This window comes from Daphnia carinata, chromosome 1 (assembly GCF_022539665.2).
Source record: "Daphnia carinata strain CSIRO-1 chromosome 1, CSIRO_AGI_Dcar_HiC_V3, whole genome shotgun sequence".
NCBI classification, from domain to species: Eukaryota; Metazoa; Arthropoda; class Branchiopoda; order Diplostraca; family Daphniidae; genus Daphnia; species Daphnia carinata.
Genome location: NC_081331.1, coordinates 44,421 through 71,858, shown reverse-complemented (window position 1 = coordinate 71,858; position 27,438 = coordinate 44,421). Strand labels below are relative to the sequence as shown.

At 38.4% G+C, this 27,438-nt stretch overlaps 4 protein-coding genes and 1 long non-coding RNA gene across 7 annotated transcripts in view; 3 read left to right on the top strand and 2 right to left on the bottom strand.

The window, feature by feature from the left end:
• The window catches only part of LOC130692066 (atlastin-like), a 44,106-nt gene extending 28,180 nt beyond the window's left edge, over nucleotides 1-15,926 (top strand). Inside the window, exons 2-12 of one of the 3 annotated variants that reach the window (XM_057515139.1) lie at nucleotides 12,434-12,512; nucleotides 12,934-13,130; nucleotides 13,191-13,325; nucleotides 13,394-13,549; nucleotides 13,612-13,900; nucleotides 13,960-14,144; nucleotides 14,217-14,244; nucleotides 14,307-14,500; nucleotides 14,565-14,779; nucleotides 15,174-15,240; nucleotides 15,401-15,926. In XM_057515139.1, coding sequence (XP_057371122.1) covers nucleotides 12,936-13,130; nucleotides 13,191-13,325; nucleotides 13,394-13,549; nucleotides 13,612-13,900; nucleotides 13,960-14,144; nucleotides 14,217-14,244; nucleotides 14,307-14,500; nucleotides 14,565-14,779; nucleotides 15,174-15,240; nucleotides 15,401-15,547 — 1,611 coding nt within the window. In that variant the 5' untranslated portion in view covers nucleotides 12,434-12,512; nucleotides 12,934-12,935 and the 3' untranslated portion in view covers nucleotides 15,548-15,926. Of the gene's footprint in view, nucleotides 1-7,894; nucleotides 8,118-12,358; nucleotides 12,513-12,933; nucleotides 13,131-13,190; nucleotides 13,326-13,393; nucleotides 13,550-13,611; nucleotides 13,901-13,959; nucleotides 14,145-14,216; nucleotides 14,245-14,306; nucleotides 14,501-14,564; nucleotides 14,780-15,173; nucleotides 15,241-15,400 lie in introns of those variants that run through there. The other 2 variants (XM_057515140.2, XM_057515138.2) reach the window with 2 other exon arrangements.
• On the bottom strand, nucleotides 8,843-11,612 carry LOC130692082 (uncharacterized). Its single transcript, XM_057515160.2, has 3 exons — nucleotides 10,391-11,612; nucleotides 10,203-10,318; nucleotides 8,843-10,127 (listed from the first exon to the last, which is right to left on the bottom strand). Exons 1-3 carry the CDS (start codon nucleotides 10,638-10,640, stop codon nucleotides 10,044-10,046), a joined length of 450 nt encoding a protein of 149 aa, XP_057371143.1. The 5' UTR covers nucleotides 10,641-11,612; the 3' UTR covers nucleotides 8,843-10,043.
• A 288-nt stretch (nucleotides 15,927-16,214) lies between the features above and the next one.
• On the top strand, nucleotides 16,215-22,627 carry LOC130692087 (uncharacterized). Its single transcript, XR_009001340.1, has 3 exons — nucleotides 16,215-16,609; nucleotides 16,681-16,935; nucleotides 22,130-22,627. It is a non-coding gene; the product is annotated as an uncharacterized LOC130692087 (long non-coding RNA).
• On the bottom strand, nucleotides 17,985-19,877 carry LOC130692070 (serine/threonine-protein kinase/endoribonuclease IRE1-like). Its single transcript, XM_057515147.2, has 4 exons — nucleotides 19,563-19,877; nucleotides 18,994-19,499; nucleotides 18,806-18,921; nucleotides 17,985-18,730 (listed from the first exon to the last, which is right to left on the bottom strand). The coding sequence occupies exons 1-4, from the start codon at nucleotides 19,802-19,804 to the stop codon at nucleotides 18,089-18,091; spliced, it is 1,506 nt and encodes a 501-aa protein (XP_057371130.1). The 5' UTR covers nucleotides 19,805-19,877; the 3' UTR covers nucleotides 17,985-18,088.
• Nucleotides 22,628-24,540: 1,913 nt separating the features above from the next.
• LOC130692074 (atlastin-like) lies at nucleotides 24,541-26,977 on the top strand. Its single transcript, XM_057515150.2, has 9 exons — nucleotides 24,541-24,696; nucleotides 25,118-25,314; nucleotides 25,375-25,509; nucleotides 25,578-25,733; nucleotides 25,796-26,084; nucleotides 26,144-26,328; nucleotides 26,401-26,428; nucleotides 26,491-26,684; nucleotides 26,749-26,977. Exons 2-9 carry the CDS (start codon nucleotides 25,120-25,122, stop codon nucleotides 26,836-26,838), a joined length of 1,272 nt encoding a protein of 423 aa, XP_057371133.1. The 5' UTR covers nucleotides 24,541-24,696; nucleotides 25,118-25,119; the 3' UTR covers nucleotides 26,839-26,977.
• The last annotated feature ends 461 nt before the right edge of the window (nucleotides 26,978-27,438 follow it).

The window sequence follows — 27,438 nt, the reverse complement described above, 5'->3', positions numbered from 1 at the left end:
ATCTGTGCTGTTGTAGTAGAGATGCCGACAAGCTTTTTTGCTTCTTTCAGGAGGCAATGATTTTTTGTTTCCTTTCTTTTATTTTTTTTATCATTTTATGATTTTTCTTTGGCTTTTTTTTTGTTCTGGCTGAATGCGTTAGTCGAACTTTTGGCTGAAAGAGTCATCTATACGAAAATACAATTGTCGCTTTTTTTATTTTTGCAAGTTCCGTTTCGGCTTGTTTTTTTTGTATGCGTGTAGTTCGTGTTAGTAAGTAGCTATTGAGGTGGCATTGTGTGCGATGAGTGAGCCAGCAGAATACGAGGCTTGTCAGCAGCTTGTGATTATTAGGGCTATAAGAGCAGCATTCAGTGGCGGCAGCTGTCAAAAAAAAAGTAAGGTAGCACATCGTCGTGTGTTTAACCGAGCGCATGAATTTACAACTAAAACACAACGTTTGGTATCGAAGAAAAACTATTCACGCCTGTTTAGATCTGGACACAAGCCGCAAACGGTGTGTATGTTTATAATGCAAAATAGAAGAATGTAGACGTTTGGTTTCTCGATCGTGCCCTATATACAGAACGAAATGGAATGTGCAATTGTGCGGACAATGATTGATTGCATTCCTTATAATCTGTGACTTGTGCGTAAATGCCATCCTCACGTATGTAGAAAAGACTGGGTTCAGTCAAGTCTATTATTATTAAACTTCCAATCGGCAGAACTGGAATTCAGCGTGTCCGATCCATCGTGTTCTATATTCTCTTTATTTAGGAAGCTAGCATTGGCTACTGATGGTTCAACCAAAGCAAATAGCTTTAAGTCTGACGAGTTAATCTCTTGTTCTCCACGCTTCTATTCCCATACTCAACTGGGCCTTTGATGGGTTCTCGTTATACACAAAAAAAAAACCGCTTCCATTCATCTTTTGTTCATCTTCCCCCTCTCAATATTCTTTCGTCGATGGTTTGAAAAAAGATGCGCCTTTTTGATTAGGTCGTCCTTTTTTTTTGAAGAGCCCGCCCCTGCGATTCGATGGGCATAATGCAGCGTGACCGGCAGCCAACAGCACATCGTGTCTCCATTCAAAACGACCAGAGGGAACGAGAAAATGTTAGCAGCACTAACTTGAAAAGTGTCGATAACAAGGAAGATATGAACTGCTTGATAGGGTGTCCGTGTCCAAAGTGTGCAAGAGTCACACACCAGGCGGCACCGTTACTTAACCAATTCCGCACGGTTCATGAATGAAGTTTGGTCTTCTCCATATTGCCAATAGACGGGCATTGGAATTCCCTGATTTTATTCGCTTCTGTCTATCTTTTGTGTGTGTGTCATTCTTCTCGCTAGCACACAGAGAAGCAGAACACACGACTGCAATCCATCAGCCATTACTTATGGATGAATGAAATGTGTTGGTGTCTCTATTCCACTGGTCCTCTTGCGTCGTCACTGGCCCCCCTGTTCATGTGGGTTTCTATGGCGGTCATGAAGTCAAAGCGGCCAGATGAGCCATTCTTATGTTGTGTTCACGATTTGTTTGATAGATCAATATTGGATCGGCCTCTCTCTTCAAAGTATCCATACGCAGAAGCAGCACACAAAGTCTTACATAGAAATGAAGTTGTACAACATAATCGATAGACAGAAAATATAAAACCGCGAGGAGAATTACCTTTTTGGGCTTTCGGATGCCGACATTGGCATACCTGCGAATTGGCCACCGTGAACATTCCAGTCTACCTGTTTGGCCGTATTGATTCTAGCTGCTGCTTCACACCCTCCATCATAAAAGAAAATACATCTATATCTGAACGTGTATTTTTCAATTGCTTCACGGTGCTTTTTTTAATCGGTCAATGTAGAAAAGGCAACAAGAAATTCCAATGGCATTCCTGATTGGAGGGGCTTTCCCCATTTTTATTCTTGTACTCTGGCAATATTGCAAATGAATTTGCAGCCTGTAAAGTGCAATCCATCATTTGGCTATTGCTTATGGCACTAGACGTAGACAAACGAAATTCATTTTCATTTCTTGTGTGTATGTCAAAGTGAGGCCTTTTACGGTGTCAAACAAAAGGGTCGGTATGGTTGCCAATCCTTTCCATCGAATTCTGAGAAAATTTCCCCTTTTAGATGCAACAAGACAAAAAGGCGGAGAAACAAAACGGCAAAGTAGTCGTGGGAATAATCGTAGGATGGGCCATCAAAATGAACAGTTTTTTTCTTTTTTCATTCCGAAGTGGAGAGAAAACGTTTCGTTACCGTTACCCCCACACATCGCCATAATTCTAGACATCGTCGATTCAATGTCGATGTTGGAACGAAGGATTTCACTTGCGTACATTTCTAGTTCTGAAAAACCAAGACCGGCACGTGTCGCGTTCGCAAGAGGCTCTCTTTGAAATTACTGAAATGAAAGAGGAAATAGTTCAGAAGCCCCGCGTTATAGCAACATTCATTTTTTTTTTTTTGCTTTCGACAAGAGTCACTGGGACAAGACCAAGTGACGAAAACGAAGCCGAAAGTAAGAAACGGTCGCTGCGCAATGACACACTCTTTCATTTATACGTGAATCGCATAGGTCTATTCTAAAGAAGTTGGTTGCTATATAAAGATCGAGCCAAGAGAATGAACGCGGCAGCTGATGATTGTCAAGGATTGCCTCAACTGTGTAAACGCTGACGTCTACTATTATATACGACGCATTGAAGGCCCTTGGCTCCGCAAAGTCCAAGTTCTATATCTAGTCCGGGCTAACGGACGCCTATATCCAACTAAACGCTATATTTCTGAGTGTTGATATACCCTCATATACAACATGCATTAAAAACACAACAACAGGGGAAAGTAAAAAATAAAATAGAGAAAGAGAAAAAAAGGTGCTTTGTACACATCCACACCTGGTGGTGGTTTTTGCTGTGGTATATTGGACATGTAACAGACGAGGTTCTCCATTCTCTCTTTTCATACTATTTATATATAGAGATTTCCTTTTGGCTTTAGCGGGGAGACCCTATTGGGCTTTTATTTTGGAAAATGTGAAAAGGAGAAGCATCAGGACAGCTCTGATAACGAGGACTAACCAAGCGGGGATGAATAATGATCATCAAACGTTGTGCACCTCGGTGATTAAAAAGCCGCCAAAAGACTTTTTTGCCGCTCACCAATTCAGCACAGACGTTGAAGGAAATCAAATGAAAAAAGACCAGCTTTCTCATTGATTCGGCTGATTCTCTTTAAAAAAGAATCGGCACGAGCTTTTTAAATGGGACATCAGCAAACATGAAAAAAGGCAAGAGGCTTTGCATTCGAAATGACCATGGACGAATCTCTCATTCACCTTTGATAAGCCGTGATGAGAATTTGCTTAATCGAGCGATTAACCATCGCTGAAAAATATCTACTCGTCGAATATACGAAACAAAAACATCAACTGGAAATGGAACGCGGCAAAGCTGACCATGATTTTGAATTTCATTCATTGTTTTTCGAATTGGATGTTGGTACGAGCGTAGAGGCTCTCGCAGCATGGAGCATCTACGTCGGCTCTACGTGCCAGCCCATACAAACGTAAAAAATCATTTAGAATGAAAGCGAGTACGCGACATCAGGTCAACTGATGGACAATAAAAAGCCCTGATTTCTACCACAAATGCTTATTTTTCTAACCAAAAAAGAACACGACGGGACGGCTAAGCAATTCTCTGTTTCTCATTCTTGAAAAGAAATACGAGAAAGAGTAAAGCCTTTTTCTTTTTATTCGTTTCGATACACCGTCCAATGAGAAATCGAATAATAAGCCCCGCTACATACAACGTATGGCATATAATTGTAGGCCCATAATAAATCTAAATTTTTGTGTTTTATTTATGGATGGTACGCATCTTTTGTAACCAGACCAACTATCGTTGCAGACCCTCAAAAAAATATTTCTAAAACAGCAAAATATATTTGAAATACGCAGCAGGCCCCACCCCGCGATGGCCTCCCCTTCCATTTGTGCGGACGTGTAGCGACGCTGCTGAATGGATGTAGGAGAATAACAAAAGAGAAAAAAACCAAAGGACAGAGGGGTAGATGCATAACAATAGACACCAGCGTTTGATTTCGGTTGGTTGATTTCATCCAATAGCCGACGACGAATAAAAAAGTGCCGCGTCGTCGCCCTATTATTTATTTATTATTATTATTTAAGGAAAAAATAAATAGCCTTTATGAGAAAAAGGGATGCCAGCGCGACATAACACGGTAAGAATTTTTAATTTAATTGATTCAACTCGTATTATGATGTAACTAATGCTTACAGATTTTGCAATTATCATATTTATGTATTGTCTTGTTCTTTTCTAGAACAATCTCGATTTATATTCACCGGAACTTGTTTATAAATGCGTAGCACAATACGAGAAACACAAGCCAAAGTAAATTACCTGGTCAATTAATTTATATTTCGGTGTGACGTCCTGTGCGCTGTTCTCACATCTCGCATTGTAAATCATTTCTTATAGCAGGCCTATCTCATCTGTATATAGGGCTTATAAATGGATACAACCCAAATAAGCTCGGCATAATCAACTGGCAAGACCTTGAGCTCAGCTGTATGACACGCCAAGTGAACGCGACACATAGTAAATATGAATCCATAATACGTAGGTAGTAAATAGTGCTCTCGAGATGAGACCTATATTCTATAGGCCTAAACTGGGCATCGTCCATTTATATTGCCCACATCGGTAGGGATGTAGAGCTTTTATAGTCTGTGTCGACGATGTATATATGATCAAATTGCTTTCGGGGCTGATCTGGTGAAAAGCTGATGCGCGATTGGGATTTTTATTGCCAAGTGAGTTCTCTCTTGGGCCCTAACGCACAACTTAAAAACTTCAGGAAAAAGAAAGGGGTTGACATACCTCCGACATCCGTCCACAGGCTCGAGCCCCGTCAATAGGAGCGGCAATTCTCATCAGCATTGAAGGCGCCAAGATAAGTCTGCCCATTTTTCCAGCAGTAGAAGCACAAGGCCTACGTATAGATATAATAAAGCCCCATCATAAAGCGAAGCAAATGGGCAAGAATGTACATGTCCGGGCTGCTTATACTCCTTTTATTGTTTGACAACAGAGTTTGGACAAATCTTGTCCAGGCACACACTGAGAACCTCTCTGAATTAAAAAGCTATTAGCACATCAGGCATTATACCTCTATCCTTGATCCGTAGCTGGATGTCTGTGTAGATGTAGTGGACATTGCGTCTTGTTGTGTGCGTTGAGCATCATCACGACCAAGAGATCTGAGTCACAAGCAAAAACAGAAGCTTAACATTTCAACATTTCTCCGAATAAAAAAATAATTTATGCGCAGCCTATACATTAGGCCTCGTTCAGATGCTGCCGTATGTATAACTGATCAAGTATAAGCCAGGCCAAAAACGTTTAAGTGGGACAGCAACCCAACAATGTGTACACATCCACTGTCATAGCGGTGGGTCTCTGCTGTTTAAATCATATCGACAATAATCACAAACAATTCAATAAGCCAACCAGGACCTCCTATAGGTCCATGTGCATAAATATATCAATACACACAGCAGCTACTTGGAAAAAAAATGTCCTGTGATAACTCAAGTGGGCCAGCATTATGAATTGTTTGGTGTGACAATGAATAAAAGGCAAAAGGGACAAGAGCCTGTGAGAGAATTTTGAAGCTGGGTGGAAATAATAGAAGTTTTTTCAAGAGGTGTGACAGCAGCAGTGGGGTGAAAGGGATCCAACTTTTGTGGTTGTCAACGACAATAGAGGCAGTAAAGATAATATAAGAGCACCCACCTCTGTTGCTGCGTTGTGAGCGTGATCGTGTCAAGAGGCTCCGTAGGGGATCATCTCTCCTCCATCTTGACTCTTTGGGCCCCCGCGAGTGTAGCAGCCACAAACTACATCAGCCATTTTTGAAGAATGGGCCTTCTTGCATTCAATGAAACTCTTGCTTGTTGTTTAGAATAGACGTGCTCACCTTGCCATGACGATCCTCTGTGGATATAAAAACCACCCATCACGAATTTCCCCTTTCAACTCTTCGGTACTATTCTTTTGCAGCCGTTTATATATGGGAAATATGGACATGTGCAGTAGTTTATCCTTTATTATCTGTTTGCCCATTCTTCGTGGGACTTATTTCAAGGTATTAAAACTGTAAAATAGCGCAGACAGGGCAGGTAAATGATAAATTCAAATAATCCACTTGCAATCAAATTTTTTCTAATTTCTACGTTTATATTGCAGAGATACAGGATGGGCCAGCCAACGGACGTTATATTGCTCTGAGCATTTGTTGGGACGTTACCTGTTTGCAGGGGTGAATGGCTATAGATACACAATTGATTGATGAATCGATGTGTTATCGAGAGGACAAGGCCGCAATGGTGTAGGGAACAAGATGATGCCCGGTGGGCCGTTGGACCTCCCAGCGCCAATTTTCCGTCGTTTCCTATGACGCAACACATTCGATAACAATAACACACGTTCTATACATAACAATTCGAACGAGGAAAAGGAAATGGCGCTGACGAATTGGCCACCATTGCGAGGTCTATACCAGAATAAAGAAAGGAAGTCGATGAACGACCATCTGAAGGAAGGGTCCCTTGCTGCTGTTGGTTTAGGACTTCTGTGTGATATCAAACGGCCTGCAAACGTCCTCATGGCTATATAAAAGAATTTGTCCAAATTCACTGGGTTCTGTATAGATTTCAAACGGAAAAAGAAGCTTTCATTTCCTTCCGGACACCCACCAAGTGAGCACGAGGACAAGATTACTTCCTGCTGTCTACGTCTACCAATACATTAACCTGGGAATTTTACCTCAAAAACCTGCAAAAACTGACAGTCAATGGAATTGGTTGAATATCACAGGATATACTCAAAATTGAATGCTTATTCCGGGAAAATTGTTATTTTTTTCATTAAGTCAACCGTTTTTTAAATAGATTGATTATTTGTCCTGCATCGCAATGAAAACTAGCGCGCCAGTACGTGACAGCGCTTTGTATCGTTTTTTTTTAAACCCAACTTTTACCGTTTTATTCAAAAACTATGAGTCCCCCGAAAAAACAACCCTCATATTCGTGAAGTCCGTTCAATTCTGCATCGAAACCACGTATTTAAAGCGAAATCAAAAATTTTGCCAAAATTGAAAAAGTGAGAAGGCTATAGGAGAAGGCCTTCCCACTTTTGTCAAAATCGGTAAAAATCGAAATCTCTTGGAATGCGAAGAAAATCCCACAGTATAACCTAATTTTAACGCTGATTCAGAAAAAGCCATTAGTTTTTTGTCATGTAAGCCGTTTTTGAAAAAATCGTCATTTAAAAATAAAGTCGGGCTTATTTTTTTAGTCGGGCTTATTTTTTAACAGACTTAACTAGAAACGTGACCGTTAGATGGAGGTAGCCGTCAAACAGAAAAAAAAGGCCAATATTTTTTATTTTTATTTAGGGTAAAACGGATTGCCATACTTCTTGCTTTAGTGTTGGTCTCTAGTTTGGTGGTTCTGGTGAGTTTTTGTCCTATGAACATGTACCTTTTCCCTTTGCTTCTTTGTCAGTATGTGAGAGCGTTGTCACCTTTTCTTTTTCTTTGCAGTTTGTAGAAGCAGATTGGTTGATTTGTCATACCGCCACTGACTTAAATTTGTTTAGATAATATTGGACTATTGACACGAAAGCAAAATTTTACATTTCTGTCGTAAAAACAGTTGCATCTAAGCAATCACCTGCAAATAATTTGTTAGCCTCTAGTATTGAGCTGAATGTTTATAATACGGTTCTTTTTCACTAAACATTGATTTTAATAAGCTTATTTTGTTTTTGCATAGTTTGTTGCTGAATGAAATGAATCCTGGTGATGAAACTGGCAAACTTGGTTTTAAAACTCGAAGGGATTGAACCTGGCCAACAGTTTAAATGTTGGAAACGTCACACCAAAAGCTGCTTGGCCGTCAGTGGTTGACTGCTTACACGTCAGCTTACGATGAATAACAAACCAGCTCATTGGTGACCATGTTGCACAACTTCTCAAATGTGTGTGGTGTCTAGCAGATTGCTGTTGTTTGACAGGACTATGTGGAGCATTTCCAGGTTAGTTTTCGTATCAGGGTTTTACATTTTACAAAGTTTTAGAGCTGTGCTTGCACGTTAGATTGTATGAGGTATCACATTGCCTTTTTTTTATTTGTGTTCGTTTTCCTCAAAATTCTACAAACAAATATTTTAAGTGATGGCTTATTCAATGGTGACATAGCACAGATCTTTCATCTATAGTGTCCTTTTCATTACTCTCCACAATCAAGTGCATTTAGCAGTTAATACTCACTTGACTCTGGCAAAAATTTGCTTTAGTTGATATTTCAAGAGAAGTGAAATTAGGCTACTCCAATGGTGTTGTGCGGAATCCATGGTTTTCAATAAGGGTTTTGCGCAGACAACTTAGACAGTTTAATGCTTACGTTTGACGATTCCATTTAATTGTACAAAACAAAAATATTTCTATCGTGGTTGCAATGATAGGAGAGGACGAAAACAACTAGTTATTTCCTTATCAAGGACGTAATTACTAAAAGAAGGGATTAATTTTTCGTTACGTCTCCTCAAACACGTCCATTCACTTGTGTTATAACTTTCGCCTTAATCAGGTTCTAGCTGATGTGATGCGCCTTACTTTGTGAGATAGTCCATCGACCAGTACCTTATTTTTTTCGAGTGTTAATTTATTTAACTTACATGCGTTGACATTACAGTTCGAAATAAATACTCTTTGCGATTGATCAATTTATATAGTTATCTGTATTTTGCCGAGAATATCATTTATTGCAACGTAGCGCGTTTTGTGTGTTTTCAAACAACCTTGATATCCTTGTAAATGCCATAAATAATATCTTTGAAAATTCACCTCATCCGGTTTTAAAAATTTCGTACACGTTACAATTTGCTAGATTTGTATTACGCCGGCTCAAATCCATGCATTCCATCAAAAGAAGGAGGGCTTTACGTATTTGCAATACCGAGTTTGATCAAGAGTTCAGCCGCATCGATTAAGTGTGGGCTTGAACTGTATTCACACAAAAGATGAAGCGCATTACATCCATCGTTGGTTTTTGCGTTTTTGTCGATACCGAGTTCGATCACGAGTTCAATCGCATCGATTAAATGTGGGGTTGAACTGTTATGACACAAATAATGAAGCGCATTCGCTCCCTCGTTGGTTTTTTCGTTTTTGTCGATGCCGAGTTCGATCAAGAGTTTAATCGCATCGATGAAATGTGGGCTTGAATTGTTTCGACACAAAAGATGAAGCGCATTCGATCCATATTTGGTTTTTGCGTTTTTGTCGATGCCGAGTTCGATCAAGAGTTTAATCGCATCGATTAATTGTGGGCTTGAATTGTAATAACACAAATTATGAAACGCACTCCATCCATCGACGGATTTTTCGTTTTTGTCGATGCCGAGTTTGATCAAGAGTTTAATCGCATCGATTAAGTGTGGGCTTGAATTGTCAGAACACAAAAGATGAAGCGCATTCGATCCATGGTTGTCCTTTGCGTTTTTATCGATGCCGAGTTCGATCAAGAGTTTAATCGCGTCGATTAAATGTGGGCTTGAATGGTTATAACACAAAAGATGAAGCGCATTCGATCCATAGTTGTTTTTTGCGTTTTTATCGAAGCCGAGTTCGATCAAGAGTTTAATCGCGTCGATTAATTGTGGACTTGAATTGTTTCGACACAAATAATGAAGCGCATTCGATCCATCGTTGGTTTTTGCGTTTTTGTCGATGCCGAGTTCGATCAAGAGTTTAATTGCTTCGATGAAGTGTGGGCTTGTATCGTTAAAACACAAAAGATGAAGCGCATTCGATCCATCGTTGATCTTTGCGTCCTTGTCGATGCCGAGTTCGATCAAGAGTTTAATCCCATGGATTAAATGTGGACTTGAATTGTTAAAACACAAAAGATGAAGCGCATTCCATCCATCGTCATCCTTTGCGTTTAAGTCGACACCGAGTTACATTAAAGATTCGATGTTATTCCTACAATCTGTTATGGGACATGTAGACAGCTGATGAAGCTTTTTTTCTTTTTTGCTAAGCTAAATGGAAAACCTTTGTTAGAAAACTAAAATTTCACTGACGAAGAAGGTGTTAAACTTGTGTGAATTGCTTACTTTGATATTTATGGCTTCAAGCTGATTAACAACTTCTTCAGATGTAATTCTTGTATCAGGTGTGTTATTCAGCATTTTTTCTATTAAGTTACGTGCTAAATGTTTCTGGTGAATTTCTATTTTCCAAAAATTTTAGACATTTAACTATTATGGTTACGTTATATAATCTTCCTCAAAAGGTAACTTACCACTTATATTGGCTGGGTTGTTCTGCTTCATGTTCGTCACAATATCATATTGATTTTCACCGTAGATGTGTCTTCCTTTCAAGAGAATATAACCGAAGACGAGGCCTTCTGCGTAAACGTCGCTTTTGATGGAGCCTCTAATTTCTGTAATGCGTAGGTCTCTGCCCATTATAATTCCCATCTCTTCGGGAGAGAACCAAATTAGAGTCCCTTTGACTCCACTCATTGTGAATGTTCCTCTTTCATTCATGTCAGCAAGGCTTTTTCATTTGCTCCTTAAAATTACTTTAAATCATTTTTACAGGACGTTTTTCTTGTTGACGAGAGCTAGTCAAATGATCTGCATCGAATTAATAATTCGTTCAGTGTATCTCAATCGTTTCTTTTAACGCTTTCTGCGTGTAAAACATTTTATCCTAGTTTTACTAATTGCCCTCTGCACTGTTCACTTTCGACACGTATACCTTATCGCATTACTTTCTCGTTATCTTTCCTGAAGCTTCCCCCCTTCCTTGCTTTTCATCTAAATATGCTGTGAATATCGTCTGCTTTATTTCTATAATGGACATGGGATATTTATTAAATTATATTTGTTGGCGCTGTAGGTGACGCCAATCGGAAGGTAAAACAACTTGAAATTACAACTGTTTTCGGTAAACCCGTTGGAAATAATTTTGCTTAAAGCCGCGTGACAAAGCCGCGGGCGAATTACACCATCGGCTTGGCACAAATGAATCCTCAGTTCGCTGCCTCGTTTGATCCGGTCCAAATAAAGCCAACACTGATTACCTTAGACGCAGCTGTTGAAGATGGAGGACAACTAGCGCAACCAGATTCATGAAAGATATCATTAAAAGCGAGGCACCGGCGAAGTCGCTAATTAATATAACTCTTCTTTCAAACGGCATTCAGTCTTCTTTTCGGCCGCACTCGAATTGAGTACAAAATGCGCAAGACGTAATCCATGTACAGCAGTGCTATCTCAGTCCAAATTATTTGCCCCGTAAATGCTTAATTCAATACTCGCATTTTCCCAGCTTATTTGCCACGATGAACATTATCACCAAATCCTAAATGTCAGAAGGTGATTTATATAACTTTTCCCATCTCACGGGTAGAATGGATGTGTTTAGCTGAAGCAAACAAACTCAACGTTGCCTCGAGATAAGACGCGTTGGTTCTTTAATTTTAATGCACGTTTCGCAATTTTTATTGACAAGTTGTTTACCTCAACCAAAGTTCAGCCAGATAATAGCATTTCTGTTTGGTTTGGATTTGTTTCCCGTACATTTGTTTGTTTAGTTTCAAGATAAGCTCGGGCGTATCAGCCAGTTGTTATTCTCTTGATAGGATTGCGTGGGGTTAGGTAAAAATGGAAAGCCACAATGGAACACGTAAAAAAAATCCGTGCATAAGAAAAATAAGGAAATGTGACTTTATATTAAATGTGACCTTTACAAAGCAGCTTTCACTGTACACGAGCAAACATTTAAAATTGGGCACTTTCACACCCAAAAAAATTACGTATATTTTTGTCTGTTTAATTTTAGTTATAATATAAATCTTAATTAGCAATAATCAGTTTTACTATAGTATATTAGTAGGATACCAATTTTTATATTTCGGTGCAATAGGGGAAAAATGATTTTATTGCTCCGAAACATTCCGGTGCAATAGGGAATAAAGCCACTGATTGCAACGACATGATTCGGTGCAATAGTGAAAAAAGCCCGTATTGCTCCGAAACATTTCGGAACAATAGGGGAAAATGCCGTTATTGTTCCGAAAGATTTCGGAGCAATAGATTCCACCTAGAATTTATAGTACGCGTAGAGGGTTAAATACGTTTAACAAAAATTGTAGAAATGTCAGTTTAAAATATTTAGTACGTCAGCTGCATCCAGTCATAGATAAAGACGACTTATCTAATATCTATCGTCGTATTATCTTATCTATAAGTCGTCTTTATCTATGATCCAGTGAGGCCATTCGTGCAGAAGAGAACTGCCCCAATTTACAATTTCTTCGAGAGAGGAAGACGAGAAACGTTCAACTATTTTTACTGCTGGATTTTGATGAAGTGAAAAGTGGGTGATCGAATTGTAAACAGAAAAACTCTCTGGTAACTTTGATTTCCGCCTATAGTCATAGTAGTTTTATTAACATATAATGACTATCGTGACTTAGATTTAGATAATCTACGCCAAGTTATGCATTTAGTATCTCTTTTTGGTTTTTTACTTCGAATATTGTATTTTCCTGATGTGACAAATGAAACTTTGAAATACCCTATAACTGTTCAGGGCCCAAAATAATAATTGAGAAAAAAATACCTGTTGGGCAATATGGTACAAGTAAAACAGCTAGTGAATGAAAACTCAAACCACTCATCCTCCCCCTATACTTCCTACATGTAACTATACATTAACCTAGCCAACAATTTCATCTCACTTATTGTGTTGTTCCTACCATCTTCCATGGAATATCTAGGGCAGTTTCATAGGATTTTTTTTGCCATACTAAATTTTCTATCGTTTTGTTAGGAATGGAAGGCAGGCCTGTACAGATTGTTGTGGCTAAAGAAGACCATACATTTGAATTGGATGAAGAAGCCCTAGCTAACATTGTTTGTCAGGAACATGTGAAAGACAAACATATTGCAGTTATATCTGTTGCAGGAGTATTTAGGAAAGGAAAATCTTTTCTTCTTGATTTCTTCCTACGTTATCTGAAAGCGAATGTATAAAAATAGTAGAGGCCTTACTTTTGGTAGCTCAACTAATTTTTGTGGTTTTTTTAGGGTTCCCCTGATTGGCTTGGGTCAGAAGATCGCCCACTGAGAGGCTTCTCCTGGAGAGGAGGTTGTGAAAGAGATACCACTGGAATTCTTGCATGGTCTGAAGTTTTTATGGTGGATGCTCCTAATGGAGAGAAAGTGGGTTTTTCAATTTGTGCAGTTTAAATTTAAATGGATTTTCATGGACAAAAATCTTTCCATTTTAGATTGCTGTTCTTTTATTAGATACTCAAGGGGCATTTGACTGCCAAAGCCCTGTGAAAAACTATGCAACAATGTTTGCACTTAGCACCATGACCAGTAGTGTTCAAGTTTACAATCTCTCCCAAAATATACAGGAGGATGATTTGCAACATTTACAAGTAATATACAAATTTTCATTATGTCATAAACAAATACTGTTATTTTTGTTTATACCACATAGTTTTTTACCGAATATGGGCGACTTGCGTTGGAAGATTCGGGAGATGTCCCCTTCCAAAAGTTGGAGTTTCTAGTACGAGATTGGAGCTTCCCTTACGAAGCTTCCTATGGAGAAGTAGGCGGAAAGTCTATTCTAGAACGAAGGTTGCAGATCTCGGACAAGCAGGATCCCGAGCTTCAAACTCTTCGCAAGCGTATCCGTGCCTGTTTTACGGATATCTCGTGCTTTCTAATGCCCCATCCTGGACTCAAAGTAGCCACTAATCAGAACTTCGATGGTCGATTAACTGGTATGTGATTACTGCCATGTTTCAAGGGCAAATGTCACCGTTCTCTCATTTTTCTATAGACATCGAACCCGATTTTAAGGAGCAATTGAAAGTATTGGTCCCACTACTTCTATCGCCAGAAAATTTAGTCGTCAAACAGATTGGTGGTAATCGTATTCGAGCCAAAGAATTGCTTCATTACTTCCAATCTTATATGGCCATTTTCAAGAGTGGTAAATTACCTGTACCCAAAACTGTGTATGAGGTAATGTAATGTTGTTGTTTCTGCAATAATCGTGCGAGCTGAAAAAAGTCAATATCTAACTTTTCTTTGCAGGCAAATGCGGATGTCAACAATCTTTCGGGTAAGTAGACGTAAGGGACCGATTTTGTGCTATGGACTAATGATAAAGTTTATCTCTTCAAGCTGTTGAGGGTGCTAGAGAAGTTTATTCGTCTTCAATGGAAGCTATTTGTGGTGGAGACAAACCGTTTATGAGTTCCAATGCATTGGAAGACGAACATATGCGCGTAAAAGATAAAGCTATTGAACACTTTCAAGGACGTAGGAAAATGGGCGGAGCAGAATTCTCAGAAAAGTACAAAGAACGGTTAGAGCAGGTATGCTTCATTGGTATTTTCTCGGCCTTTTCGGTTCCTAAATTGAACTTCTCTGTATTTCTAGGAAATCGAAGAGCTGTTTAGCCACTATCGAACGCAAAACGAAAGCAAAAATAGTTCTAAAGCATACAAAACGCCAGTTACTTTGTTTGTGTTTGTAATCGTTTTCGGTTTTGTGTCTTGGATCCTAGGCTTACTGGGCCTATATCCTTTGGCCAACTTAGCCAACCTCATGAGGGTCTTGACTCTGGTGACTCTCTGTACATGGGTTTATATCAGGTGAGGCGCACATTTCTCTTTTCTTTTTGCAATACTTTTCGGCCCCTTCGAAAGCTTTTTCTTGGTTTGCGACAATTAACACACTTTTATTCCTCCACGTCTTTATATTATTTAACGCTGAAGTGATACTTCTCCCTTTTTTTAAATGGTTTTTCGGGCTTGGGGTCTTGGTTTACTTAAACTAGCCTATTCATTTATGTTACTTTTTACAGAAGTTTCGTAATACGTAAAGAGCTTTGATCAAATGTAACTCCTTTGATCGAGAAGAATACATCAACTTTTAGCTCCCAATCCTACCTAGGTTTTAACCTTGTAAACTAACCTCCAGTAATTCCAAAAGTTCTACAAACTATGCATCATGTCATATTTTAAGTGTGTGCTTTCGTGTTCGCAGATATTCAGGAAGAATGCGGGTTATTGGAACGGTGATCGATTTCATAGCCGAAGCAATTGGGGAAAATGTAAGCATTCATTAATTATTCGAATATATTTGTGACTCCTTAATCCCTTCTGAGTCGTTTGCAGCTCGAAAGGAATTCCAGTGTAGGTCTTAAGTTGTGCACACAAATTTTGGTAAATTTATATTGCTCAATTCCATCAATCATCTCGTCCTATTTGTAGGCTGTCCGGCTGCTGTACTTAATCATGGCAGGATCGGGATTGGAACAAGTGACTCAACGAATGACTAATATAACGATGGGAACGCAGGTTGCAGCAGGAGTTGGTAATCACACCAGAGCAAATGTGTCGAAAGCCAAATCAACCTGAACATATCCGGCTAGACCTTACATGGGCACTTTGTTCGCTGGTCGCCGCCCGAGTGCCTTACTGAAATAGGAAATTATACCCTATCGAGACCAACTTGAAAGGGTTAGAATTTTATTGCCTGAAGTGTTTGTAGAAAAAATTTCGTGGGTGTTATCTTTGTGAAACAGGCATGCCATTCATTTATTTGGCGTCTTTCTTGTTGGTCCCCGTGTGCCATTATTTGCTAGTTACTCATTTTTTTTTTTGTATATGGGTTCATTTGAATTTATTGGTATCCGCAGTAATAAAAAAAAAATCTAATAATTGAAAATGTACTTACATATGTAAATCCACCTCACTTACTGTAAAACTATTGAATTAAAGCATCGACGAAAGACAACTGAGATTAGCACCGATCAAATCTAAGCTCTACTCTTCACTAAGAGACCAAGATTTATATCGGTTTGTTTTCACACTGTCATCGCCTTGGCGACGAGAATTTGTTTTTTTAAATCTCGATTGAGCGGTCATGGAAATCGATGAAAAACCCGCCCCGGCTGTGACGTAAGGTTTGTCTTTTTACCCATAGATGGCGGCTGTGTGATGAAACGCCTATTTTTTAATTTTTTAATTCTCAGCTTTGCTATAGTGCTTCTTGCTTTAGTCTCTGCTCTGGTGAAGTGCGACAATGTGCGGTATTGAATTTATGTCCCAAAACCATTCACCTTTTCCTTTTGCTTCTTCGCCAATATGTGAGAGCGTTGTCACCTCTTCTTTGCAGTACACAAAAGCCGATAAGAACATTTGGCATAGTATCAATGACGTAATTGGTTTATACAATTCGTGTCTATTGACACGAAAGCAAATTTTTACATTTCTGTCCTAAAAACAGTTGCATCTCAGGCAGAGCGTGGGTCATTTGGCTAGGCTTGCAAGATGATTTCAATACTTTTCGGTTCATGGCCGTCATAAGAAACTTGGAATTTTAGATCAATATTGCTTGCAACATGTGCTTGTTGCGAGGGGAAATGTTTTAGAAATGAAGAGTCACCTGCAAATCATTTGTTAACCTGTAGTATTAAGGTAAATATTTATAATGTCGTTCTTTTTCACTAAATGATGATTTTTTATTTGCCTATTTTTTTTTTGCATAGTTTGTTGCTGAATGCAGCAAGTTCTGCTGATGAAACTGGCAAACTTGGTTTTGAAACCGGCCAATGATCTAAACCATGGAAACATCGTCATACCACACGCTGATTGTCCATCAGTGCTCGAATGTTTACACGTCAGTTGACAATGGGCCACAAAGCAGTTCATCATTTAAAGCGGAGAGAGTTGAAATCTCAAATGTGTGTGGTGTTCAGCAGATTACCCTCTTTCAACGAAAACTATATATGGTGCATTTCCAGGTAAGTTTTTGTGTTAGGGCTTTACATATTGCAAATCTTTAGAGCTATGCTCGTGCGTTAGATTGTATAAAGTATCAAATTCCTCAAGATTTTTGTGCGTTTTCCTCGGATTTTTACAAACAAATATTTTAAGTGAAGGTTTATTCTATCGTGACAAAGCACAGACCTATCATCCATTCCGTTCCTTTTCAAGCCGCTTGATCGGTTTGCCACGAAATGAGGAGCGCTTTCCATCCTTCGTTGCACTCTGTATTATGTAAATGGATTAGGAACAAAGTTGAGTCGGTTTCCTTTACGACACTACTTATTGGATTTTCGCAAATTTCAATTAATATTGTGGCTATGTGTTTGTTGTTGAAATTTCACGCTCATTTTCCCTGTTAAGGCTGCATTCCTCGATAATTTTACGCCCCTAATATGTTTGCTTCAACTTCATTAACTATTGCGAATAATTGTCGGCGTTTTAGAATGCCACATTACATACCGTTTGGCTTCGTGTTGTTGATATAGAAATGGATCGCCCTTTAGTTCTCATATGCATAACACCAGTTTCACCGAATGACTCATGTTTCTCCCAAACTGGCGGTGTCCAACCATAACAGAGTTGTGTTGGTGGACGTGTGGTCGTTCTTTTTACAGTTGGCTTAGCAAACGGAGAAAGCTGTTTTCCGCAGACAAGTTAGACAGTTTAATGCTTACGTTTAATTGTGCAAAGCAAAAATATTTCTTATTATGGTTGCAATAATAGGCAAGGGAATGATCGAGAGGAGAGGATGAAAACAACTAGTTGTTTCCTTATCAAGGAAGTAATTACTAAAAGAAAGGGATCAATTTTTCGTTACGTCTCCTCAAACACGTCCATTCACTTAGGTTATAAGTTTCGCCTTAATCTGGTTATAGCTGATGTGATGCGCCTTACTTTGTGAGGTAGTCCATCGACCAATACCTTATTTTTTTTTCGAGTGTTAATTTATTTAACTTACATGCGTTGACATTACAGTTCGAAATGAATACTCTTTGCGATTGATCAATTTATGTAGTTAGCTATATTTTGCCGAGAATATCATTTATTGCAACGTAGCGCGTTTTGTGACTTTCCAAACAACCTTGACATCCATGTAAATACCATAAATAATATCTACGAAAATTCACCTCATCCGGTTTTAAAGATTTCGTACAGGTTGTAGTTTGTAAGATTTTTATTGCGCCGACTCAGATCGTATGCATTCCATCCAAAGAAGGTTTTTGCGTTTTTGTCAATACCGAGCTCAATCAAAAGTTTAATCGCATCGATTATGTGTGGGCTTGAACTGTATTCACACGAAAGATGAAGCGCATTCCATCCATCGTTGGTTTTTGCGTTTTTGTCGATGCCGAATTTGATCAAGAGTTTAATCGCATCGATGAAATGTGGGCCTGAATTGTTAGAACACAAAAGATGAAGCGCATTCGATCCATAGTTTGTTTTTGCATTTTTGTCGATGCCGAGTTCAATCAAGAGTTTAATCGCATCGATTAAATGTGGGCTTGAATTGTTAGAACACAAAAGATGAAGCGCATTCGATCCATCGTTGATCTTTGCGTCCTTGTCGATGCCGAGTTCGATGAAGAGTTGAATCGCATGGATTAAATGTGGGCTTGAATCGTTAGAACACAAAAGATGAAGCGCATTCCATCCATCGTCATCCTTTGCGTTTAAGTCGACACCGAGTTGCATTAAAGATTCGATTTTATTCCTACAATCTGTTGTGGGACATGTAGACAGCTGATGAAGCTTTTTTTCCTTTTCGCTAAGCTAAATGGAAAACCTTTGTTAGAAAACTAAAATTTCACTGACGAAGAATGTGTTTAACTTGTGTGAATTGCTTACTTCGATATTTATGGCTTCAAGCTGATTAACAACTTCTTCAGATATAATTCTAGTATCAGGTGTGTTGTTCAGCATTTGTTCTATTAAGTTACGTGCTAAATGTGTCTGGTGAATTTCTATTGTTCAAAAGATTTAGACATTTAACTATTATGGTTACGTTAGATGTTCTGCCTCAAGAGGTAACTTACCACTCATATTGGCTAAATTTTTCTGCTTCATGTTCACCACAATATCATATGGATTTTCACCGTAGATATGTTTTCCTTTCAAGAGGATATAGCCGAATAAGAGGCCCTCTGCGTAAACGTCGCTTTTGTGTGAGCCTTTAGTTTTTTCAATGCTTACGTCTCTGCCCATGATTTCCATCTCTTCGGGAGAAAACCAAACTAGAGTCCCTCTGAGTTCACTCATTGTGAATGTTCGTTGGTCACTCACTTTTCGTGACAATCCAAAATCAGCCAACTTGATCGTTATGTCATTCCCTTGTTTAGTTTGTTTCACAGAAATGAGAATGTTTTCCGGTTTAATGTCCCGGTGGATTAGGTTCTCAGAATGAATGTGTTTGAGACCAGTGGCTATTTGAGAGAAAACCTCGAAATTATTTGGTAATGCAGGTCCTTTATATTTCCGAGGATCGTCCTCATTTAGGAATACCGTATCTAATGACGCGTCGCACAGTTCCAAGGCAAAGTCACTGAATCACAAAAATCATATGAAATTCTCTTTTTAATTCAATGCTATTACGTAATAATCTTACTAGAAGTCGGCATCGCTTGCGTAGTGGACGAACTTAACAATATTGGGATGATTTAACTGCTGCAGAATTTTTAACTCGTTGTCAACTACCTTATTTTTGCCATTTATCTTCATAATTTTTTTTACTGCTACGCTTTGACTTTTAAATTTACCACGATGCACTGAACCGAAGCCACCGCAACCCAAAAGATCACTGCGCTCAAATTCGATGCCATCTACCTTTACGGCAGTAGTCGATGACATTTTAGACTGAATTGCACCCCAGACTAGCGAGACAAGAACTTGTGCGAGCTACTACTGGGAAATACCGATTAACATTGGACAACCTTTACTTGCAACTCGTAATTTCTTTGGATTTATCAGTCAGTTTATCTCCCGTACGAAACGTTAAGCTAGCTCAAACCTTGGGTAAGCTAGCGCAGCTCCTGCTCCAGGCCCCTCCAAGCTAACGATTTCAAGCTTAAATTTTTTACGCTTTAAGCTTGGAAATTCAAGCTAACCTAAACCCGGGCGCCGCTAGCCTAGATTAGGCAAAGCGAAAAAATGAAGACTGTGGCTGGGATCAAACTCGGGTCTCCCGCACCACAGTCGGATGTTCTTTCCACTGGACCATTCTATACATATTAAAACTACTATTTCAGAACAATACAATAGAGAATCTAGAAATATACTCAAGTTTTTTTCGACAGGTCAACAACAGAATTTAAAAAACCTAAACATGAAGTCGAAATTAAGTTAATCTTTCGTTCCCTCAAAACTATTTAAACCAATTATGCTAAATTTTTTTTATTTTCAAACTTAAGTATGATTTGTTAATTTTTTTGAAGGAAATGAATTATTTAAGATTAAAGTCCTATCATAACTAATGCTTGTTTAAAGCATTTCTTATGCTAAATAATAATATATATTTTTCTAACTCCCATTTTTCTAGCTTAAACTTATTTTAGTAGCTTAATTTCTGTAAGCTAAAGTGCAAGGTTGCGAAGTCACAGCTTGCGCAAGTTTAATTTTAAGGCGCTGAAGCCACCCCCCAAAACTCAAGCTAACCTAAACGTATCCCTAGCTTGAAATCTGCAAGCCAGCGACGAGGAAGCTTGATAAAGCTAGGATTTGGGCATCGCCAAAACGCAAGCTAACCGTTTCGTACGGGCTGACTGTCAAGCATAAAATATAACTGACGAGCCCAATGCAGAAAATAATGTGTTATCGCGTCGTCTACCTGTTGATCTCTGTGAATTGCCAGTGAGGTTTTTTCATTTGCTCCGTTCAGATTACTTCAAATCATGTTTACGGGACCATTTTCTCGTTGACGATTGCTAGTCAGATGATTTGCATCGAATTATTAATTCGCTCAGTATGCCTTTCCAATCGTTTCTTTTAACGGTTTCTACGCACGGAAGTCAGACATTTTATCATAGCGCTTTACTAATTGCGCCCTGCACTGTTCACTTTCGAAATGCATACCTTATCGCATTATATTTTCGTTATATTTCCTGAAGCTTTTCGCCCTTCTTTTCTTTTTATCTGAATATGCTGTGAATATAGGCTACGTCATTTTTATGATGGGCACTATTCGTTTATTAAATTTTATTTGTTGGCGCTGTAGGTGATGCCAATCAGAAGGTAAAACAACTTGAAATTGCAACTGTTTTCGGTGAACCCGTTGGAAATATTTTTGCTGAAAGCCGCGTGCGAATTGCACCATCGGCTTGGCACAAGTGAACCTCGGTTCGCCGTCTCGTTTGATCTGGTCCAAATAAAACCAAAACTGATTACCCTAGACACAGCTGTTGAAGATGGAGGACAACTAGCGCTACCAGATTAATGAAAGATATTATTAAAAGCGAGGTACCACCGAAGTCGCTAATTAATATAACTCTTCTTTCAAACGGCGTTCAATTCCTCTTTCCAGCGGCGCTCGAATTGAGTACAAATTGCGCAAGACGTAAGCCATGTACAGCAATGCCATCTCAGCGCAAATCGTTTGCCCATTAAATGCTTAATTCAATACTCGCATTGTCCCAGCTTATTTGCCATGACAAACATTATCACCAAATCCTAAATGTCAGAAGGTGATTTATCTAACTTATTCCATCTCACAGGAAGAGTGGATGTGTTTAGCTGAAGCAAACAAACTCGACGTTGCCTCGAGATAGGACGCGTTGGTTCTTTAATTTTAATGCACGTTTCGCAATTTTTATTGACAAGTTGTTTACCTCGACTGAAGTTCAGCCAGATAATGCGTTTCTGTTTGGTTTCGACTTGTTTCCCGTACATTTGTTTGTTTAGTTTCAAGATAAGCTCGGGCGTATCAGCCAGTTGTTATTCTCTTGATAGGATTGCGTCCTGCGTATTGCACCACAATTTGAGTGACAATTGCATTTTAAATAAATGTAATTTGGCTTATTTCTTCAACGCAACAAGCAAGGAAAAGCCGAACAAATTTCCATGGTCATTTCCTTCGTTTGATACATCAACAGCTGAAGTGGCGAGAAAATGAATGTGTTTCCTTGGTTTTTTTTTATAATGTGGTTTCATTGAATCCGCCATCTTCTAAAATGACGACAGGGTTATCGGTGTGACCCAGGAACCGAGCCCTGCCACCGCCCCGGTGTAGAAAATGTCTCTGTCATCCCGTGATTGGCCCATTCCAGGCATGGAGGAGGTGGTGAGCCCCGGATCACAGCCAATCAGGTGTTTAGACCCGACTACTGCTTTCGTTTCGCATTACGGCTGATTTGGAAAAGTATGGCAACAAAGGGTGGAATCTATTGCTCCGAAATCTTTCGGAACAATAACGGCATTTTCCCCTATTGTTCCGAAATGTTTCGGAGCAATACGGGCTTTTTTCACTATTGCACCGAAACATGTCGTTGCAATAAGTGGCTTTATTCGCTATTGCACCGAAATGTTTCGGAGCAATAAAATCATTTAATGAAATAGATGGTGACAGGTGACTCGTCATATTTTAAGGACCATTTCGAATGTGTAATTATTCTGTTTCTATCATCTTTGCTGATTCATCAAAGTAGGGAGATAAATAAAGATGAATATCCCCACCCATAATTCTTTTTTCTTACTTAGTTATTTTCGAAACAATTTTAGTTGCAAAGCTTCACCGTTTCCACGGCATAACGGTTAAAACATATCATTCTTTGAAGAAAACCTCCATGAGAGAATATTCCATTTGTCTCCTAATCGATATGGTCTAATAAAAAGAGAAAATTTGATAGAACTAGTCTTATACCATGTTTCGGAGCAATAAAATCATTTTTCCCCTATTGCACCGAAAGATTACTTATCAAACATATGTATATATTAAGTAGTTTCCGAATACGAAATACGAAATATTTAATACATTTTAAATACCGACCGACAACAGTATTATGATTTATCTTTTTTTAAATATATATGATGGTGACTTATGGATTTTTGTTCTACGATTATCCATGGATTAGAGATTTTGTTGTACGGAAGCGGCCTCATGAAGAGAAGTTGTTCAAGTATTACATGAGCATTAAGGATTAAAAGATTATACCTGGACGAGAGATTATGCAGTACGGAACCGGCCAGATGAAGAGAAGTTTTACTAGTATTACATGAGCATTAGGGACTCTAGTTGACACTCGTTATTTACGTTCCTTTTAATTTTGACAAGCGTTATTCACGCTATTTTTAATTTTTTCAATCAATTTCAGTTCTCTTTGTGTTTTCTACAATGGCTCTTGCTACACTTAAACCCGGTAAGGCTTTCGCTAGTTGGGAGGAATTTGAAACTTTTTTGCAGGAATTGGAGACTGTTTATTTTTACCCGCTACATTTTCAGGACAAGAAAACTATCGCTTCTTATAATAAAGTGGTAAGTTTGAAATACTGATAACATCAACTTTCAATAACTAATAACATTAATTTTTCTCGCAGTTGAAAGGTGCAACTTTCAAGATGTATTTCGACGAGGTATTTCGGGGCGATTCAAGATGTATTTCGACGAGGATGCATGGTTAGGAGTAACGAGCTTAGGTAAATATTTTTCCTATTACTAATTTCAAATTTCAAATTAATAATTTATTAATATGGAACATTATTTGTTTCGTAGTTGCGGAGAAGAAAAGGCTTATCGAGAAGAAGAAATCAAAATTTTACTGAAATAGTTGTACAAAAGTTATTGGGGAGGTGGGCACTGTAATTTGTTCTTGTTGTTTAGAATGGGTTCACTGGAAATGCGAAGGTTTAAAAGATGTACCTAAAGCTAAGGATTATATTTGAAAATTATGTATAAATACTAAGTGAAAAAAACAATAAACAATGCTATTTAAATTTGTGCTTGCTAAATATTGCGATCGCCGAAAAAAACAACTAAAAAAAACCCACAAACACAATAGTCCGGTGGGCAAAAATGTGCCGCCGAAAGAAAACAGAAAAAAAAGATGATCAACGAAGGCCTAGTCCGGCGGGCAAAAATGTGCCTTTACAAAGCAGCTTTCACTGTACACGAGCAAACATTTAAAATTGGGCACTTTCACACCCAAAAAAATTACGTATATTTTTGTCTGTTTAATTTTAGTTATAATATAAATCTTAATTAGCAATAATCAGTTTTACTATAGTATATTAGTAGGATACCAATTTTTATATTTCGGTGCAATAGGGGAAAAATGATTTTATTGCTCCGAAACATTCCGGTGCAATAGGGAATAAAGCCACTGATTGCAACGACATGTTTGGTGCAATAGTGAAAAAAGCCCGTATTGCTCCGAAACATTTCGGAACAATAGGGGAAAATGCCGTTATTGTTCCGAAAGATTTCGGAGCAATAGATACCACCTAGAATTTATAGTACGCGTAGAGGGTTAAATACGTTTAACAAAAATTGTAGAAATGTCAGTTTAAAATATTTAGTACGTCAGCTGCATCCAGTCATAGATAAAGACGACTTATCTAATATCTATCGTCGTATTATCTTATCTATAAGTCGTCTTTATCTATGATCCAGTGATGCCATTCGTGCAGAAGAGAACTGCTCCAATTTACAATTTCTTCGAGAGAGGAAGACGAGAAACGTTCAACTATTTTTACTGCTGGATTTTGATGAAGTGAAAAGTGGGTGATCGAATTGTAAACAGAAAAACTCTCTGGTAACTTTGATTTCCGCCTATAGTCATAGTAGTTTTATTAACATATAATGACTATCGTGACTTAGATTTAGATAATCTACGCCAAGTTATGCATTTAGTATCTCTTTTTGGTTTTTTACTTCGAATATTGTATTTTCCTGATGTGACAAATGAAACTTTGAAATACCCTATAACTGTTCAGGGCCCAAAATAATAATTGAGAAAAAAATACCTGTTGGGCAATATGGTACAAGTAAAACAGCTAGTGAATGAAAACTCAAACCACTCATCCTCCCCCTATACTTCCTACATGTAACTATACATTAACCTAGCCAACAATTTCATCTCACTTATTGTGTTGTTCCTACCATCTTCCATGGAATATCTAGGGCAGTTTCATAGGACTTTTTTTGCCATACTAAATTTTCTATCGTTTTGTTAGGAATGGAAGGCAGGCCTGTACACATTGTTGTGGCTAAAGAAGACCATACATTTGAATTGGATGAAGAAGCCCTAGCTAACATTGTTTGTCAGGAACATGTGAAAGACAAACATATTGCAGTTATATCTGTTGCAGGAGTATTTAGGAAAGGAAAATCTTTTCTTCTTGATTTCTTCCTACGTTATCTGAAAGCGAATGTATAAAAATAGTAGAGGCCTTACTTTTGGTAGCTCAACTAATTTTTGTGGTTTTTTTAGGGTTCCCCTGATTGGCTTGGGTCAGAAGATCGCCCACTGAGAGGCTTCTCCTGGAGAGGAGGTTGTGAAAGAGATACCACTGGAATTCTTGCATGGTCTGAAGTTTTTATGGTGGATGCTCCTAATGGAGAGAAAGTGGGTTTTTCAATTTGTGCAGTTTAAATTTAAATGGATTTTCATGGACAAAAATCTTTCCATTTTAGATTGCTGTTCTTTTATTAGATACTCAAGGGGCATTTGACTGCCAAAGCCCTGTGAAAAACTATGCAACAATGTTTGCACTTAGCACCATGACCAGTAGTGTTCAAGTTTACAATCTCTCCCAAAATATACAGGAGGATGATTTGCAACATTTACAAGTAATATACAAATTTTCATTATGTCATAAACAAATACTGTTATTTTTGTTTATACCACATAGCTTTTTACCGAATATGGGCGACTTGCGTTGGAAGATTCGGGAGATGTCCCCTTCCAAAAGTTGAAGTTTCTAGTACGAGATTGGAGCTTCCCTTACGAAGCTTCCTATGGAGAAGTAGGCGGAAAGTCTATTCTAGAACGAAGGTTGCAGATCTCGGACAAGCAGGATCCCGAGCTTCAAACTCTTCGCAAGCATATCCGTGCCTATTTTACGGATATCTCGTGCTTTCTAATGCCCCATCCTGGACTCAAAGTAGCCACTAATCAGAACTTCGATGGTCGATTAACTGGTATGTGATTACTGCCATGTTTCAAGGGCAAATGTCACCGTTCTCTCATTTTTCTATAGACATCGAACCCGATTTTAAGGAGCAATTGAAAGTATTGGTCCCACTACTTCTATCGCCAGAAAATTTAGTTGTGAAACAGATTGGTGGAAACCGTATCCGGGCAAAAGAGTTGCTGCATTACTTCCAATCTTATATGGCCATTTTCAAGGGTGGTGAATTACCTGTACCCAAAACTGTGTATGAGGTAATGTAATGTTGTTGTTTCTGCAATAATCGTGCGAGCTGAAAAAAGTCAATATCTAACTTTTCTTTGCAGGCAAATGCGGAAGTCAACAATCTTTCGGGTAAGTAGACGTAAGGGACCGATTTTGTGCTATGGACTAATGATAAAGTTTATCTCTTCAAGCTGTTGAGGGTGCTAGAGAAGTTTATTCGTCTTCAATGGAAGCTATTTGTGGTGGAGACAAACCGTTTATGAGTTCCAATGCATTGGAAGACGAACATATGCGCGTAAAAGATAAAGCTATTGAACACTTTCAAGGACGCAAGAAAATGGGCGGAGCAGAATTCTCAGAAAAGTACAAAGAACGGTTAGAGCAGGTATGCTTCATTGGTATTTTCTCGGCCTTTTCGGTTCCTAAATTGAACTTCTCTGTATTTCTAGGAAATCGAAGAGCAGTTTAGCCACTATCGAACGCAAAACGAAAGCAAAAATAGTTTTAAACCACACAGCGGCAACTGTATACTTAATTAAGGGTGTTTCAGTAGGGAAAATCAACTGAAAAAACTAAGTAGTTTAGAATGACACTTAATTTTGAAAAAAAATACTTAAACTTTGCTTTACCCTACTGAAACCAAATTTCTAACCTTTCGTTTCTTTTTTAAGTATGCAAAAAAAAATTTAAGTACTGCTTGCACCTTTTTAAGGGTTAAAAAATTGATACAAGTGTTTAAAATGTTGAAGTATCCTGCGAAGCAGACAATATTGATTTTTACAACCGAGTCAAAATATACTTTTTAAAATGTCAAATTTTTCAAAGTGCCAAATGTGTTCTGTTTTGATTCCAAGTGAACGTCCACTAAGTTTTTTTCACCACATGAAAATTCATGCTTCGGCTACTGTGTTCAACGTTATATGTAAGTATCCTGGATGTAATGTTCGTTATAACAAATACATTTCCTTTCGTCGTCACTGGAACAAACTTCATGGAACAACAGTGTACAAAGATATATTGCCTAATATGCCCAGTCATCGTAACGGTATATATACTTATTTAAAATATTTAAAAAATCTATAGGTCGAATTACAATAACTAATTACTTTATATTTATAACATAAACAACAGGAGGTGCT